This window comes from Gymnogyps californianus, chromosome 5 (assembly GCF_018139145.2).
Source record: "Gymnogyps californianus isolate 813 chromosome 5, ASM1813914v2, whole genome shotgun sequence".
In the NCBI taxonomy this organism is placed as follows: Eukaryota; Metazoa; Chordata; class Aves; order Accipitriformes; family Cathartidae; genus Gymnogyps; species Gymnogyps californianus.
In genome coordinates, this window is record NC_059475.1 from 44758424 (window position 1) to 44775656 (window position 17233).

The 17233-nt window shown below is 39.9% G+C and overlaps 2 protein-coding genes across 6 annotated transcripts; one reads left to right on the plus strand and one right to left on the minus strand.

Moving 5' to 3' along the window:
* Positions 1–565: 565 nt before the first annotated feature.
* Positions 566–9412, plus strand: GEMIN2 (gem nuclear organelle associated protein 2). Of its 2 annotated transcripts, XM_050897209.1 has the most exons (10): positions 566–711; positions 1386–1470; positions 2672–2761; positions 4456–4515; positions 4683–4793; positions 5420–5464; positions 6216–6284; positions 8209–8319; positions 8538–8596; positions 8926–9412. In XM_050897209.1, exons 1-10 carry the CDS (start codon positions 590–592, stop codon positions 8963–8965), a joined length of 792 nt encoding a protein of 263 aa, XP_050753166.1. In that variant the 5' UTR covers positions 566–589; the 3' UTR covers positions 8966–9412. The 2 variants fall into 2 exon arrangements, with proteins under 2 accessions (XP_050753166.1, XP_050753167.1); XM_050897210.1 differs by lacking the exon at positions 5420–5464.
* A 2295-nt stretch (positions 9413–11707) lies between these two features.
* Positions 11708–16938, minus strand: TRAPPC6B (trafficking protein particle complex subunit 6B). 4 transcript variants are annotated; one of them, XM_050897211.1, is made up of 6 exons: positions 16774–16932; positions 16630–16738; positions 15296–15413; positions 13732–13815; positions 12569–12662; positions 11708–11890 (listed from the first exon to the last, which is right to left on the minus strand). In XM_050897211.1, exons 1-6 carry the CDS (start codon positions 16856–16858, stop codon positions 11859–11861), a joined length of 522 nt encoding a protein of 173 aa, XP_050753168.1. In that variant the 5' UTR covers positions 16859–16932; the 3' UTR covers positions 11708–11858. The 4 variants fall into 4 exon arrangements, with proteins under 4 accessions (XP_050753168.1, XP_050753170.1, XP_050753169.1 ...); XM_050897213.1 differs by having other exon boundaries at positions 16630–16673; positions 16748–16932; XM_050897212.1 differs by having other exon boundaries at positions 16630–16697; positions 16778–16928.
* Between the last annotated feature and the right edge of the window lie 295 nt (positions 16939–17233).

The following is a 17233-nucleotide window of genomic DNA, read 5'->3' on the forward strand; positions in this document are numbered from 1 at the left end:
ATGGTTATTGAAGGTTTACACCGATTCACCACAGAAATATGCCTAGTTTGATGGGCAGTAAATTGGCACAACCACTTTCTGCACTGCTCTTTGGCCAAAGTTCCTTTTATTCCCCTCCCTGGGTTTTCACGGCACCTAAAACCTGCCGAGCAGGCCGCCGCTCAGGGCTTGGGGTTTCCCGGTGGCGCAGCCCGAAGCACACAGCGCGTTGACGGCATCACTTCCACGTCAGAGAGCAACACCAACGCGCCCTTATCAGGGCGCAAGGACCGAGAGGAGACGGGAGGCCCCGAGGTGTTTATAATGGCATGGCTCCCCGGACGCGCTCCTTGCGGCACTAATCCCGAGTGCCCCAAGACCCACCGGCCGCCACCGGCAACGCAGCGGGCACCGGAGGCACGCCTCAGCACCGCCGTGAAGGCCCACACGACCCCTCTCAGTGCCGGCGCTCTCGCGAGAGCAGCCCGCGCCTCGCACCGCCTCCCAGCACGCCTGCGTCGCGGCCGGCCGGCCCCAGCGGCGCCCGGTTAGGCGGCCTCCGCCGCCGGGGGGGCGGGGCGCGGGCGCCCATAGCGGTGGCGGTGTGGCCATGGAGCCGGGCGTGGAGGAGCTGATGCCGCGGCTGCTGCCCGTGGATGACTGTGACTTGGCCGAGGACTTCGACCCCACGGTGCCTCCCAGGACGCCCCAGGAGTATCTGAAGCGCGTCCAGTGAGTGGCGGGGCGGAAAGGCCGAGCTCCTGCGGGCCGGGGCGGCCGGCCGGGCCCGCCGCCGTCACCTCCCCGCGAGAGGGACGCGGCCGCCGGTGCTGCCGGGGCCGAGCTTCGCGGCGGGGTGCGCGAGGGCGGCTGTGTCGTGCTACTGTTAGCCTGCCAGCTGCAGCCGCCAGAGCCGCTTCCCCAGGGCTCCCGGTGCGGTGGGGTCCCGTCCGGCATCGCGCCCAAACCCATCCGCTTTCTGCGAGGCTGCCGCTTCTCTAGGGCTGTGTAACGCCCGCTGCGCGCCGCGCTTCGCGGCGTGTGCCTCGGCAGGCTCGCTACGCCACAGCGATCCGCAGCTCTGAGGGCCGACGCCGCTCTGTTTTCCACAGAAGGATGGAGGTCCAGTGCTTGTCTCCCCGTGCCAGCAGCGGTGGCCTTCCGAGGCCGCGCTTCAGGCAAGTTAGGATGTAAGCAAGCTTCGAGGAGGCCAGAGCAGTCGTGTAGCAACTGAGAATAACTGATCTGTAACTCTCAAGTCAAACCTTCTGTCAGAATTGCCGGTATAGTCAGTGTTTTACATACCTGAAGATTTCCGCAGATGCAGTATTTCAGAGCCATCCCCCATATAACCAACCACCTGTTACAAAAGAGAAAAAATGTAGCCACTTGATTTTATTTTGTAGGATTGAAGCAGCTCGATGCCCAGATGTGGTCGTGGCGCAAATAGACCCCAAAAAATTGAGAAAGAAGCAGACAGTAAACATTTCAGTAAGTTTGAGAGCTTTTACACGTTCTGAGAGAAAAAAAATTAAGGGGAAAGATGTTAATATCATAATGTTTATACTAATTTTGGGAAGTGGTTGGCATAACTAAATAGCACTGCTGGATTTTAAAAGCATCTACAGAATTAAATGTGTGGGTTTGAAGAAACAGCTGTTCAACTGCTGGCTAACAGCAGTCTTTATAACTGATTTAAATTGATAATATCCATACTGTTTGATACACAGCAGACTGGTTTACTGTCTGAGGAAATAAATTGTTGCATTAAATTTTACAAATATTTAATCATAAGACCTGCATAAACTTTAGAAGAAAGAGATCTCCATACCTATATTTAGGTTTAAATATATATCTAGGGTAAGGGTAGTAAGTGCAGCTAAGCTTTACTAAAGTCAGATGAAATTCTAGCACCACTTCTTTCCTTTTTGGTGGAATATTTTATCGGCATTTTTCCTTACTGCCCAAGCAGATTTTTCTGTTGTCACATTGCCCTGCCAGCTTGGTTTTTAGTCTACTTTCAAATAGTTCAAGAGACCAAGTTTGCCTTTTTGTAGTGAAAACTGTGTAATCTGAAATTTCACTACTAGATTGCTCGAGAAAAGTTTCTAGTACTGACATATGACCATGTAACTTCTGTGACCATTCTCTTCATTTGTCTCATCTCTGTAGTGGCATTCTTAAACATTTGTAGAAACATCCTTTTTTGTTGTTTGTTTTAAATAACTCTTTCATGCTAATCTTTAAAGAGTTTCTGTCTACTTAACTGTCAGAGTTAATTTCCTAAAAGATATTTTTGTGGTCTTCTGTCTTCCTCAACTTATTATCTTGGCAAGTAGAATGCCTAAGATTCGTAGCATCTGTCCAAGATAAGGAAACAGCACCCTGCTTTTTATAAACAGGGAAATTAAGGCAGAACAATTACTAAAAAGAAGACCTTAAATAATTCTTTGACAATGTATTTTGAATACTTAGTTTTCCTTCTTATTTGCATATGAGAAGAGTCAGAAGAAATTTTGTCTAAACCAACTGTTAAGTCAGTCTTGGATGCGGTCATGAAATTACCTTTCTTAGATGAAGATTTAAAGGATATTGTTTACCTGATAGTAAGCATTTACTGATTTCTCTTGTTCTTAAGGATTCTTCTTTAAAAGCTTTCTTTACATTATAATTATTGCCAGTGTTTTCTTAGATTTCCGGATGTCAGCCTGCTCCTGAAGGATACTCTCCAACACTCAAGTGGCAGCAGCAGCAAGTGGCCAATTTCTCAGTCGTTCGTCAGGTACAAAATGGTGTGAGGGGACTTGCACTGTCTAGATGGAACACATCTGCGCTTTACGGGGGACAACTTTGTATCTAGTATAGAAATGTTATGACTTTATGGTAGGACAGATATTCGTAAGCAAATGTTTTAAGTTCTTGAAAAAGAATGGAGTATATACTATGTGGCTTTTAAACCTGTGATAAAGCTCTTGAGAGAGTCACGCTTAAAAAAAAGTTCTCCTTCAACTTCAGCAAAAATATCTGTCAGTATTTAGATTAAATGATATAGAGTAGCTGAGGGAGGACAAAAATCCCTATGATGTTATGCAGTTATATTAAAACCTAGTGCTAGCAGAAATGCTCTGCAGAACTCAACAATAACTGAAAAACAGGTGGATTCTAACCCACCAGGAGATTCATGTACGTAGAACACGCTGTCCCTTTAGGATACTGTTGACAGTGGTGGCACCCATTATGAGGAGAAATACTGATTTGGTAAAATGTATTTCTAAGGTTGCAGTGTTAGCACAGACTTAAATCCTTCCTACCACATTTGCACCCTGCTCTTAAATAACAGAACAAAAATAGAGAATTGAGCAGTCTCTCTCTCTATCCACAGTTCAAACAGGGTGAAATGCAAAACACAATAAAGATGCAGGTAGAGATCATTTATGACTCCAGTACTGGGGAAGGCATGTTTACAATGCATTGATAGTGCATTGTAGGAATACCTCAAGTAACTGAAGTATAACCAACTGCACTGAAGCTGCTGTAGCACTGAACTTTGCATGACCTCATTTACCCTGTTTTTTCAGGGAGGTAAATCAGTGAAGGTGGAGATCTGTACTACTGCATCTACATTGTAAACATTAACTGAGCTAGCCCCTATTTCTGCAAGGTATCACATTGCATACTGTGTGTTAGGCATAATGTAAGGTTTTAGTAGAACTAAGGAAACTGACATCTAAAGGCATATTCACTGTACAGATATTTCTCTTATACACAAATCAATTGTCCTCTCATCTGTGCCAGAATTAACACTGTGAAGCATGAGAATATCCTAAAAACTATCTAAGAGAAAAAAAGAGCATCAGGAGTCATTTGTTCAAACACTGTGCATCAGCTACTGTTGCTTACGGCAGTTTTAGTGGTCATTTTTACTGCTACAATAACAATTGGATTGGGGGAAAAATTTCTTCTGTTACAAAAAGTTTACACCTCTGTACAGGAAACTGCCAATCAGGCCAATTTGTCTTATATGGCATCCCTGTCAGGTAGAAGAAATATACTAGGAAGGCACGCTTGCCTTCTTTCTAACAGTTGTGTAGACATCTGATAGAGATACAGACCACTGTTGGAAACAGGATATTGGCTTTATGTGTGCTTTTGGACTAAACCAATTTTTTTTTTCTTAAGCTTGTTATACCAAGAAAAGTCTGGAAGACTATTAAAGCTTACTACCTCAACTTAACTTTATGTAGTAGACTTTAAAATTCCTTCAGCTTTAACATTACTTCCAAAAACCCAGCATAAGCAACGTAGTTACATTTATACTAAGAGGCATGGGAAATATTTAGCCAGTTATGCCTCTACTGATTTATAGATCATAAAAATATACTTCTTATACATTTTAAGAATAATGAAGAGCAATTATGGGTAGGATAAAATAACTGCAAAGTTAAACTGTGATTTGGCTTTGTTTTAATTACTCAGAGCCTGAACAAGCACAGAAATCACTGGCGGTCACAACATTTGGACAGCAATGTTACTATGGTGAGTAGAATTCGTAACAGTGCTGTGGTTTTTTTCCAGTCATTAAATCCATGGTTAATCTTGCTTTACAGTTTAATGCAACAACTTGTGAATATTATCAAGTCTTTTCTTCAGTGTCTTCAAGATAGCAATATTTCACAGTTTTCATTTATTTTTATTTACTTCAGCCAAAATCAGAGGATGAAGAAGGCTGGAAGAAGTTCTGCCTGGGTGAAAGAGTATACTCAGAAATAGATGCACTATCTGATAGTGAAAATCTAGGAATTGATTACATAAAGGTGAGTATAGGACTTCTATCTAATTTTCAGCTGCTATTTTCAAGAATAACTGCCACAAACAATCCTACTGTTTATTACCACTTTGTGCTAAATAGAAAATAGGCTCTGTGCTAAATAGAGAGTAGGCTCTCTGGTGAGCCCAGAAAGTCCCATTTTTCTTTCCTTTTAAGTGGAAACTGAGTGAAGCAGAGAACAAGTCTATCCCTTCAGTCAAAAGGTTGAAGAGTCCCTTCATCTGTTATCAGCTAAAGCACACTACTTTGTTGCTCACTGAACTGAACGGAAAGCTTGCTGCATAGTCTGCTTTAGTTTTTTGTTGAATGGTGATATGTGGTTCCTCTCCTCATACATGCTATCCTACAAACATGCCATTCACTGCATTATTCTGAAAAAACAAAACTTGAACAAGTAACAGTAAAAGTAAGGTTCTTTGATACCAAATTTGACTGGACCTTATCTTGAACTTGCTTGGAAGATTTTTTTTTTTTAAATAGATTTCAAAGCTCAGAACAGACTTTCAAATCACTACAAATGTCTGACCATCACATTAAAATGTTAGTACGTTCTAAATTAGAACAAAAATGTTTATGATAATGTCCGCATTTTCCAACTTTTGGTTTTTTCAGGTGGGCTTTCCCCCTTTACTAAGTATTGTAAGCAGAATGAATCAGGTAAGCCTACCTCTTAGAATCGCACAGTGACATTGCATAAATCATTATTTCTCATATTCTGTCTGTTGCAGAAGTCGTATCTATTTTTCTGTGCTAGAGTAGGCAATTGTTTATTACAACCGCTATTCATTGTACACTTACAAGGAAAACACGTAATCGTTATCTCACCTTCAGCTACAAACAACTTTACTAGTGGACATTTATCATGACTAGTTTTAAGAGTATTTTGTCCTTGTAATTTCTCTATAGAACATTTAATGTTTGAATTTTTGCTGAATGCCCCATTAGGTGCTTGACAGTGTTTTAAGATTCCTCATTTAGTGTTTTAAGTGCAGTTCTTCAAATTGATTGTGAACTCTTACGTACATTGCAAGGCTAGAAGAATCACACTTACTTTTCCCTTACTACTGTGTTTCCCACTAGTTACCTTTATACAGATACATCCATTCAGTGTGATGCCTCTTTCCTAATCTGTAGCTACTTATCCATAACTTTTTGTTAACACAGAAAATTACTTCATTTTATATAAAGTTCTTTCCAGGAACTGGTGCTTTAATGCTTACTTTACCCTTATATGGAACGTCAACCTGGCATAAATACCATATAGTATCACAGTGGAGTAGAAATACATAATGTGTCTATTTTTAAAAAAATCACATTGCTTTTTATGTAATATAATCCTTTGGGTAGAAGGACAGCAAAAAAAACCATTGCAGGTATTGTATTATCTCCTTCTGTTCCTCTTTTGAAGGCAACAGTAACCTGTGTCTTAGAATACCTGATAAGCTGGTTTGGAGAGAAAAAATTTACTCCAGAACTGGTAATTTTTAATTTATTCTAACTACTTGCATGTGAACGCATTAAACAAGGGATAAATTGTTCATAGTTTTCTATCAAATTATTTTAGTTTCTAAAGAGTTTTCTAGATGCATGTATCATATTCAGTTACTTCCAAACTTTCTTGATTAGATACTAAAGCGAGTATTCACAGAACTTTTTGGAAGGCTAATTACAAAACATAACAGATGCAGACCTATCAAGTACTGCCAAAACCCCCTCCCCTTTTTATCACTGCCCACACTAACTTAACCCACAAGGTTAGTTGGGTATCGGCACTGGGGAGAGACGAGGGTCAGACTGCAGCAGCTTTGGTTCTGACAAGTTTAAGCGGGCAGAGTGCTGCACACTGTATTTACCAACACCTCCATTTTAGTTTGGAGATGCATGACGGTGTGCTGGCAAAGACACATTTAATCTTTTCATGTGCAGCACAGACCAGAAAGCTTAGCGGCATTGATGTGGTGACAAATCAAACCTAGTAAGAAATTCTGATTGACAGGGTACATTAGCATGGAGTCTGGCCACAGCTAGATTGCCTAGCTATATAATGGCATCTGTCCTGGTTTCAGCTAGGACAGAGTTAATTTTCTTCCTAGTAGCTGGTATAGTGCTGTGTTTTGGATTTAGTAGGAAAATAATGTCGATAACACACTGATGGTTTTAGTTGTAGCTAAGTAGTGTTTATACTAAGTCAAGGATTTTTCAGCTTCTCGTGCCCAGCCAGCAAGAAGGCTGGAGGGGCACAAGAAGCTGGGAGGGGACACTGCCAGGACAGCCGACCCAAACTGGCCAAAGGAATATTCCATACCATATGACATCATGCCCAGTATATAAACTGGGGGAGCTGGCTGGGAGGGGCGGATCGCGGCTCGGGAACTAACTGGGCATCGGTCAACGAGTGGTGAGCAATTGCATTGTGCACCACTTGCTTTGTATAGTTTAATTCTTTTAGTATTACTATTGTCATATTATTATTATCATTATCATTGTTTTTCATTCCTTTCTGTCCTATTAAACTGTCTTTATCTCAACTCATGAGGTTTTTTTTCCTGATTCTCTCCCCCATCCCACGGGTGGGGGGAAGTGAGCGAGCGGCTGTGTGGTGCTTAGCTGCCGGCTGGGGTTAAACCACGACAGCATCATATCTACAAAAGACCTTGGTGGATGCATCTCATCTCATTCAGTACCACAAAGCAAAAGAGTAATGAAAAATTACTTCCATAATACTAAACACAGTTTCACTATTTTTGAGTCACTTAAAGTCCTTTCATGTTCTGTCCTTTTCTGTCGGACTGTTTTCTTTTTAACCAATATGCTGCAGAGAATGTGCACGTTGACTTTTAGTTTATTCCCATAATGAAAGCCACTAGACACTGGAATTAAATTAAGAAGTTAGACTGGTAGCGGAAGTTACATTTGTAACAATGCAGTAGAACTCAGTGAAGTAAAATGCAAAGGACATGTTTTCACAGTGGTGCAAATCTTAAAGCTGATCTAACAGCATTAATTCCACAAAGATCTGACTGGATACATTCACCGTTCAGGAATGTTTTTCCACAGTTTGTGGCGTTAAAAATTAATAGCTAAGTAATAATCTTTAGATAATACTAAAATTATCCTTCCCTCAGACTTTAATAGTGTAAGCTGTATTAATTTATATCTTGGCCAGTATTCCAAAAAATATCAGGAAATCCAGGAGTACTGCTCACAAAAAGCTTATCTAAAGGCACAAAATTCTGCTGTGTAGTGTCTAATCTCGCTTTCAGACTTTTCAGTTCTGGCAGTAGCACTTAAATGCAATTTTGTTTTGAGACCTACACTCCAGGCCTGCTCTATATAACAAGAACTGGATGAAACTTCAAGGAAATGCTCATAATTAAAATTTGTTATTTGAATCCACACAGGGTAGATGGCTTTATGCACTGTTGGCATGCCTTGAAAAACCTTTGCTACCTGAAGCTCACTCCCTTATTCGACAGCTGGCAAGACGATGCTCAGAAGTCAGAGTACTAGAGGTAAGATTTAATATAACATTGCGCAAAGGACTTGCTGAACTTAGCAAATTATTAGGAGGATGGTTTTTCAGTTCTTGAAGTCTTGGTAAGTAATTTTTCATGTCCTAAGTTTGCACGAGAATGAAGGGAAGACTACAAGCATGTAACATGGCATGTAACAGCTTTTCTATTTGACACAGATGACAAAAGAACTGTTCTAGTATTTATTTCTCTTTCAGGAGAACAAGAATGAAGAACAAATATCAGCTCTCAACTTGATAATCTGCTTAGTTAGCAGGTAATGCAACTTATGTACCTAAAACAGTAAAGTATGTCCAGAATAAATGTGCGATTACTCTTGTCCTAACCTAGATTCTTTTAAAGTGGAAATCAATTAAAGTACCTGGGCCTATGTAACAAATATACTTAGCTAAAAGGACTTAAGATAAACCTAAGAGTAAAGTAAGCTTATTGGTTTCCTCAGATGAGCCCCCTGAACTGCAAAGCTATAATTATGATAGTAACACTAAAAGAAGAGCTAGAAAGCAAGGGGTCTAACAACTCAGAGCAAAGTAAGGAGTATGTTGCATTAGAGGTTTCTTACCATATTCCACTTCTCTCCACTAGGTACTTCGATCAACGTGACTTGGCTGATGAGCCTTCATAGACTGTTTTGAGAATATCAAGTATTTTGCGTTGCCATAGTACGAACAGCATTATCAGAGTTAACAGCAAGACACTGCACTGTTCAGACCTGAAGTACTATACAACCCCTTCAGAACATCCTCACAATAATGCATTTGGGACAGCTATGAATAACTTAAGCTGAGCTTTAGCATGAGATTGTCAATGTCTCCGATATCATCATCACCATCATCGTAAAATGGTCAATTGTCTAGCATCATCTCTCAAGCTACTATCTCTGTAAACGACATTCTTGGTTAGAAATTTCTACCATCTCAGTAATCCTGTGGACACCGCTATTACGTGAAGTCTGAGGTTATATTACAAATTATTGTTCTTTATCTAACACGCACCTATTGAGGGCTTTTTTAATAAAACTAAAGCATTTTAAAGAGTGTTCTTAAACATTGTGGCTTTTCTCATTCTTCATACTATTTAACAGCAGCCTTACTGTAGAAATCTACACAACTAGGACTGAATGTGTTTTTTCAAGCTTTGATTTCTGAGCTTAAGCACTGCTAAGCAGTTCAACTATAGCCAGTAAGTTACTGAAACAATTATTTTAGTAAAAATAAACATTACTACTTCCTGAGTAGCAATACTATTTTTTAGTAAACAGTTGCAGAAACCAGTGAAAATTACACAGCTGTATTCAATGCTTTTAATAGAAGCATTTATTAAACAGAATGAATAAATTTATTTTCTGTATGGTATCTTGACAAATACATTAGCTCGCCTAGTTATATATTTAACATGGAGTGCTTTGACAAGAGTATCAGCATCTGCTTGGTACATACATGACTCCCTCTGGTTCTAATTATCTTCAACAATTAAAAATCCATGTTAAAGGAACTATGAATTTTGCTGATAGCAGCAAATTGATACACAGTATTAACTGACATCTGCTTTCTGTATATTGTAGAATTTAAGTCCCTCCCCTCGCTATTAAAAATAATGATTAACCACAGCCAATCAATAATTATTGATAAACCTTTAGTGTGTCTTTGAATGATTGGCACTTTTGCATCTGGAATGGTAGTCTTAACTGTTAAGTGAAAAATCAAAGCGAATTACAGTAACTACTAGAGTTTTAATTCTGGAGATGCAAGTAACAATGATTCTGTGTATGTTGATACTGAATGTCTACCACACTGTAGATGCCTAAAATGTGATGACACTGAAATGTCCATCTATTAGACATACAGTGCAAGTTGTTTCTAGTCTCTTTAGTAACATTTTCAGCATGTTGAAAGCAGGATGAGTTGGCAACTGAAGAACCCATGAAATGCAAGAATACTAGTTAGCTAATTCTCTAGCCCTACAATTTCAAACAAATCTGAGTTATAAAAATGAACAACCACCACAGCCTTCCTATAAACTACCAGTATAAGAACCCAGCATTTTCAATCAGTCGAACAGCTGACCCCTACTGAGTACCATACTACTGTAGTTACTTTCATCCTTGCTAGTTCTATAAACAGTGGGACAGCATTCTGCTAGTTTGAGTTCTGCTCTAGATGTTTCCTAGAACTGCCAAGTTACTCAGCTACAACTACTAATCTCAACTAGCATTCACACTACCCAAAAAGATCACAATTTGGTCACATCTTAAGCTCAAGTATAATAAACCCCTGGTTATCACATTTATAATCTATAGCTTGCCAGCTTGTAACAGCTAGCTAGAAAAGGCTTGATCCATTACAAACTTCAGACCTTCCCTAGAGCTTAGGGAAGAACAACTTCCGCTGTTATTGCCCTTCATGCAACTGGACAACATACACTTCTCCCAACACAGAAGGTAGTTGTAACGATCAAAGGTGCTATTTTAACATGTTAGCTTTTCTAGTTAGCCTGTTACTTACTGGTCTCAAAGTAGAAACTGAATCACTATCACAAGGCATTCTCACACTTCTGAATAAACACCGTAAGTTTCTATCGTGATTCATTTGAAAGTATAAGGCCTGAACCTCCCAAAAGAAAAGTCTTACAGCAAAATTCATTAAAAGTTTTAACAAGATGTTTTCATGCTTACCTACAGCAACATATGTATTGTTATGCAAATCTTGTAACAAGTAGTATCTAGCAAACCCCAATGTCCTCAAGAGTCTTGGTGATGTCTTTATAGCTTCTTGCAGGCCTAATCATCTTCCTGCACAGACTCATTACAGAAGTGAGTTGTAGCTAGCAATTAAAAACAATTACATTAATATTGAGTTTATGCACAACAAGCTAAAACAAATTTCCTTCTTTGGCCAGTATAGATGACCTTAGCTGTAAAATTATTCTGACACAAAAAACAGGTGCTAATTTTAGGGAGGTAAGAGAAACTGTTTAACTATGTAGAAATAAGTTCTCTTTTCTACTGTCCCATATCATTCCTACAAAGGAACTAAGCCGCCACTGAACACTGTTAATGAAGGCTGTTGGTTCATGTGCTAATGGCTTCCTCAGAACAGTACAAAAGCAACTGCTGTCTCACAGTTCAGAGTGAACAGGGAAAGGTAGCAGTTGGACATTCATGTTAGGTGACACAAAACACAGTAGTTTCTTATTCCAATTTAGTTTTGGCCAGGCTTTTACTCTGTTCTCAAAGAGTGCCTCTGGTCTTCCATATGTGCTGTTTTGGTAATTGAAATATTTTGCTGAAAACTTTTGAGTAGATAGTGTTTACCATGTAGACATTAATACCTTGGTATAGAATAAATTTCATACCAAGATACAAGCATAGTGTTAAGTTCTTTTGATGAACATTTATTATATATTTTGGAATTGTGCTGCACACTGCTATAATTTACAAGCTACATACAAAACTGAACCAAGATACTGAATCCACACACAAAGGATTTTTAAGGTAGATACCCAGATTTGAATGTGCTCTACATCTTCTGTATCATCACCTGAAATTTACCTGCAAAGAAAAAGCAAAGTCACATCAAAGTATCACCACTAGAGTTGTTTTTCCAAGTAATTATTTGCTTGTAATCATTTTGTTAAAAGAAACAGTAAGGAACATTTCAATCTTACAGTTAAATTGTGAACAATCTAGCCACTATTTAAATTTAGCATTTAAATTTAACTCCAGCTAAACAGCTTTTTCTTTCCTTTCTTTTTTTCTTTAAGATGAACCATGTCCCACGTCACAACAGTTTTGTCAGCTAAATTTAAAATTTGTGCAAAGCCTGTGGAAATTTTTAAATCCACCTTAAGCAGCTTCGGTAGTTACAATGGACTTCACTTACTAACTTTCTTAACGACTTCTGTAGAGAAAGAGCATGTATCTGGTTGTTTTTATCTTCACTTGTTCAAATAGCCGCCTGGATGTACATCCTTATGCCTTTGATGCTTCTAAATGTACATACAACGTTTTAGTTTTGCTTTCCACTCAATATCATGGAGGTTCACCCTCTGTCAGTATTTTCTAAACGCTAAAACATTTAGTGACAAGCCATATCCTGAAGTTCATACTGACTCCTATGGCCCAGCAGCTTCAAACTAATCCCACCTTGATAAATGCTTACACAGTGATGAAGTCAGTAAGGAAAGTTACCAAGTGAGATAATAATTGAATACTCTGAGAACTACTTACATGCAGGCATTGATGAAACTTCAGCTGTTACAATACTCTTTATTCCCAAATTCGATAGGCCTCCTCTGATTAGTCCACAGGTAAATGCTAAATACTAAATATAAAGTTGCACTTTAAATAAGTGTCAAGGGTGAAGCTTGTTGCTAAAGATTGAAACCAAGTACTCAAGAACAAGACTTAACACTTGGACAATATAAAACTATGGAGGTTTTGTTACTGTGCTCGAGAAACTTCGTCATGTCTCTAATAGATGAAAGCTCTGATATTTGGTACAGCGGAGCTCACAATAGTCCCTCTAACAAGAGAAATCTCTATCTTGAGTCACTTGTTTGTTTCCATTAAACTTGTATGAACTTAATATCCTTAAAACAATTATTCCCAGGACTTAGCTGAAATTAGCAACTGGTATTAAAGTTGACGAAGGAGAAACAGTCCAAGACAGCATTCTTGTACAGGCCGCATCTTAGAATACAAGGGCCTGCAGATATTTAGAATATATGTTGCAAAACAGAAGAAACATTTCACCAAACACCAAAAAAAAATCCCAAGGACAGTAGCCTGCAACTGTGATGACTAAGAAGATCAAGAATTAAGAAACCAGAAAATGGAACTGAATGCCCCATTTCTTACATCCACCTGAACCAAAGTGATTTAAAGAGCTTCTGCAGAGGCACTGATTTCACTTACCTAAACTATTACCCTAACTCAGCATCTACACTCAAAACTATTTTTAATTGGTGGAAGATCTTTCTGAATGTTCATATAATCTCAGAAGCTTGTTCTAGGTAACAAATAGCATCTTCCAAATATGTTTTGGAAATTTTAAAAAAGCTTCTGAAAGCACATGCTTTCCAAAGAGAAAGAAAGAATTTGTGTGATAATGGCAGACAATGGCAGACAGTGGCAGACCAGCTCCTACCATCAAGTAACTCAAATGTGACAACAGCAAGTTTCACGACTATGACTGTTTCTTGAGCCATAAATCAAATCCACTGTTCCGAAACAAGGTGCATTTCTAAAAAGCACAGGTTTTGGAGACTAAACTTTAGCTGCCCTTTTGAAGAGTCTGTATCCATTCAATTACAAAATTTAAAGTTATTATTAATAGATCCAGATTAATTCAAATCAAACTGGCAGATCCCAAGGATAAAACTGAAGGGTACCTTTGGTGCATGTTCTAAATACTGCTTTCCTGCAGACATTTGTGTCAAGAGACGAAATTTATTGTCTTGAAGGACATAAATACCCTGTTTTAAATTAAAAAAAAAAAAAGATTTTTAGTTGACTATGCAGTAACATGTAATCAACATTTTATGTGAAGGGATTTGATTTGTAGATGCAATGTAAATGTTCTCAGGTTGAAAAATGAAATTTTAGATTAAGGCATATGTTATTTAAGTTTAAGCTATTATTTACTTACATGAAATATCAAAACAAAAGATACTTAATTGTGAGTTTACAACAAAACCCCTAGATAATAATATGATCAGTTAACCCTAAAAAATGTTTATTTACATTCTTCTTGGAAAAGTCCTTCCAGTGCTCAGAAACAACAGTTCCATATTAGAAAGTCTTTGTTAATATATCAAATGCATGCTGATTTTTACATTCAAATCTGAATCTTCATTTGGTATGCAACTCACTATTCTTCTTCTCAAATTCAGTGAGAATTATCTTCTTTAATAGTGATACAGGCAACAACACCCAGCAGATGATCAAATTAGAAGCCTAGTGTTTTCTACATTACAATTTTGTGCCACAATATGCATTTTAATAAATTAAGTATGAACACAGTATAGCTTAATCTACACCTGTCATTTTAATCTCTTTGCTAATGACTGTACTACTTTGGAACTTCATAACCCTTGAAATTAAATTAAGGCTGCGTATACAACTGAGACCTCAGCTCGATACTGCAGCTTTCTTTGAATTCAAAAACAGATTTCTAAGGTAATCATTATCTGATAAAGTTATTACTTGATAAACAGCTCACTGAAAAATAAAACCTATTTTATTTGGCACAATTCTTGTACAAATTCTCTTGTTCCTACTTCGATACAACAGGAAAATGGCCGTAAGAAAACCAAGTCATTCAAAAGGAAAAAGATTTTTTTACTCTAGTAAAATGGCTCCTTAAATTATTTTGATCTTAAGAACTGTGGCTGTTGACATAGGAAAGGACAGAGATACAACACGATGTCACCAACATGCAAATTTTGGAAGTTTTTCAGCTGTTTCTTACACAAGTATGTTCAGTAGAGTGCAACTAAGTGTCTCAACTGCTGAAAACTGTAAATATTCTTCAAAATAAAAAAATTACTTCAAGGCAGCCATTCTATTTAAATAGACATTAAGACAGCAATACCACTTTCTCACACTAGTTTTCTACTAAAATTTATTGGGAGATACATAAAAAAGTTCCTGTTTAAGTGTTAATCAGCTGTAACCGTTACTGTCCTGTCAGTTTGTAACTCTGCAACAGCGCATATGAAATGCGCTTTTCAAACAGGGTGGCAATAAAGACATCACAAGCAATTATTAAATTGTATTCTGAAGCTACATGCTAACATGAACCTTAAAAACATGCTTTCTAAACAAAACAAATAAAGAACATGTTGGGTTTCTTATCAGGTAATTAATTCTAGACCAAGAAAAATAAAAAATGCACTAGTAACTCAAAACTGTTACTGATTTTTTAAGTTAAATCTTATTCTACAGCATTAGTACCTGATGATTAGTCCTTAGGTTATCTATTTGTTTTTTGAATACAGTTGTCCAAAAATCTTTGCAAATGAACTTCATAATATCTAATTCATCCTTGAACCTGGCAGTATCTTTTGTAAACCTAAGAGATAAGTGAGAAATATATCAATAATGAAGATACACACATCTTGACCAATTAAACAGAAAAAGAAAATACAAAAAAAAGGTACTATGCAACATTATTTTTGAGGCTGTTACAGAAATTAGTTTTCCAACCATTGTACAGTATCGTTCTAGCATCACTCTGTGTTCATCAAGTATTTTAACTTAAGAGCAACACAGTGTTATCTTAATACCGGCAACATGACAGCAGAATATATGGTTTTAATTATGTGATTATTAAAGACAGCTGAAGTACAGAAAGATGCAAAACAGTCCATCAGTTTTATCTTCAACTAAATGTCTAAATAGAAGATAAACAAAAAGCTCACACCCATACTACTGCTTGGAAGGAGTCCTTCAAAAATGCAAAAAAGTACTAACACATAGGAACAAACATGTAAAACTTGTTCCTGTTTCCCAAAAAGGGATCTCTCTCTCTTGCTTATTTCAGAATTCTCTCCCTTTATCCTCTTTGAGGGTCTTTATCTGGCACTAGAGCACCTCTCTGTTCAATGAAAGCATGACTTCAGAAGCTCAAGAGTCTCCACATGACCTCAGAATGAGGGCGCTGAAGTTGGATGTGCAGCAAGTCATCGTGCATCCCCAAAGGGCCTGGGGAAACAAGGAGGCAACGTGCTCAGTCGCCAAGTTCCAGGGACTGAGAGTACTTTAGAAAAACGAAATCCAGGAGCAGCCAATCATAAAATTATGTTTAAGAAGGAAATTAGAAAGAGAAGAAAATCATGAAACGTACCAGAAGTAGGAAACATGCAAAAGTAGGTCTACAAAAAGTGCAATTAAGAAGGATTATAAGTATTAAAAGTAACCATATACCCTGACTCAATGTTCATGATGGAAAGCACTGGGAAAATACATACTCCAAAACTGTCCTATGGTATTCAAACACAGGTCCCCATAAGAATGAGGTGCCAAAAGAGAGGATGCCAGAACGCCTAATAAGAGGAACACATTCGCAGCGTAACTCTCTGTGCACTCAAAGCAGCGAGCAGCTTTCCACCGAGCGGGTGAACACTCCTGGCCCCAGCAGGCCGGGAAGGAGGGGGCGTGGGCCCTCGCCGGGCAGACGCAGGGGAAAACCCCCGGGGACGAGCAACGCCCGCCGGCCCCAGGAGGAAGAAGAGGGGCGCTGCAAGGGGCCGGCTGGGGGCGAGGCCGCGGCAGCGACGGGGACTCACCTCTCGATCAGCCCCTGCCCGACGCGGAAGCCCATGCTCTCCAGCTTGGTGGTGCAGCGGCCGTTCTCCTGCAAGACACAAGGCGCCGCCAGAGCGTTAGCCCCGGCGGCTGCCGGGCGGCCCCCAGGGCGGCCGCAGCCCCACTCACCCCTTCGCCCTGCTCGGCGGCGCGGTACAGCCCCGCCACCATCTCGTTGTGCAGCAGCAGGAAGAGCGCCTCGTCCGCCATCTCCGCTCCGCAGCGGGGCTCCCCCCCGCCGCCACCTCGCCCTTAGCCGCCACTCGGCGCCGCGGCAACGGCCAGCTGCCGCTGGGGCTCGCCGCCGCCGCCGCGCCGCCCCTTCCGGCGCGCCGCCGAGGCCCTGTCAGCCTCTGATGCTCCCGACCGAGGCGGAGCGGCCCAGCCGCGGTGGCCTGACTGGTTCTCCCCGTCGTGGGGAAGGCCTGCCGCGGCTGGCTGGCACCGGCCGAAGCCTCTCCTCAAGCGGGAAAGGGCCTTTCACGTTATCGCTTTCCAGAGCCCGCTGCCCCGGGCGGTGGCGCAAACCGGGGCTGCACAAACGAGTGCCGTGAAGGGGGGCCGGAGCTGGGGGGCAAACACGTC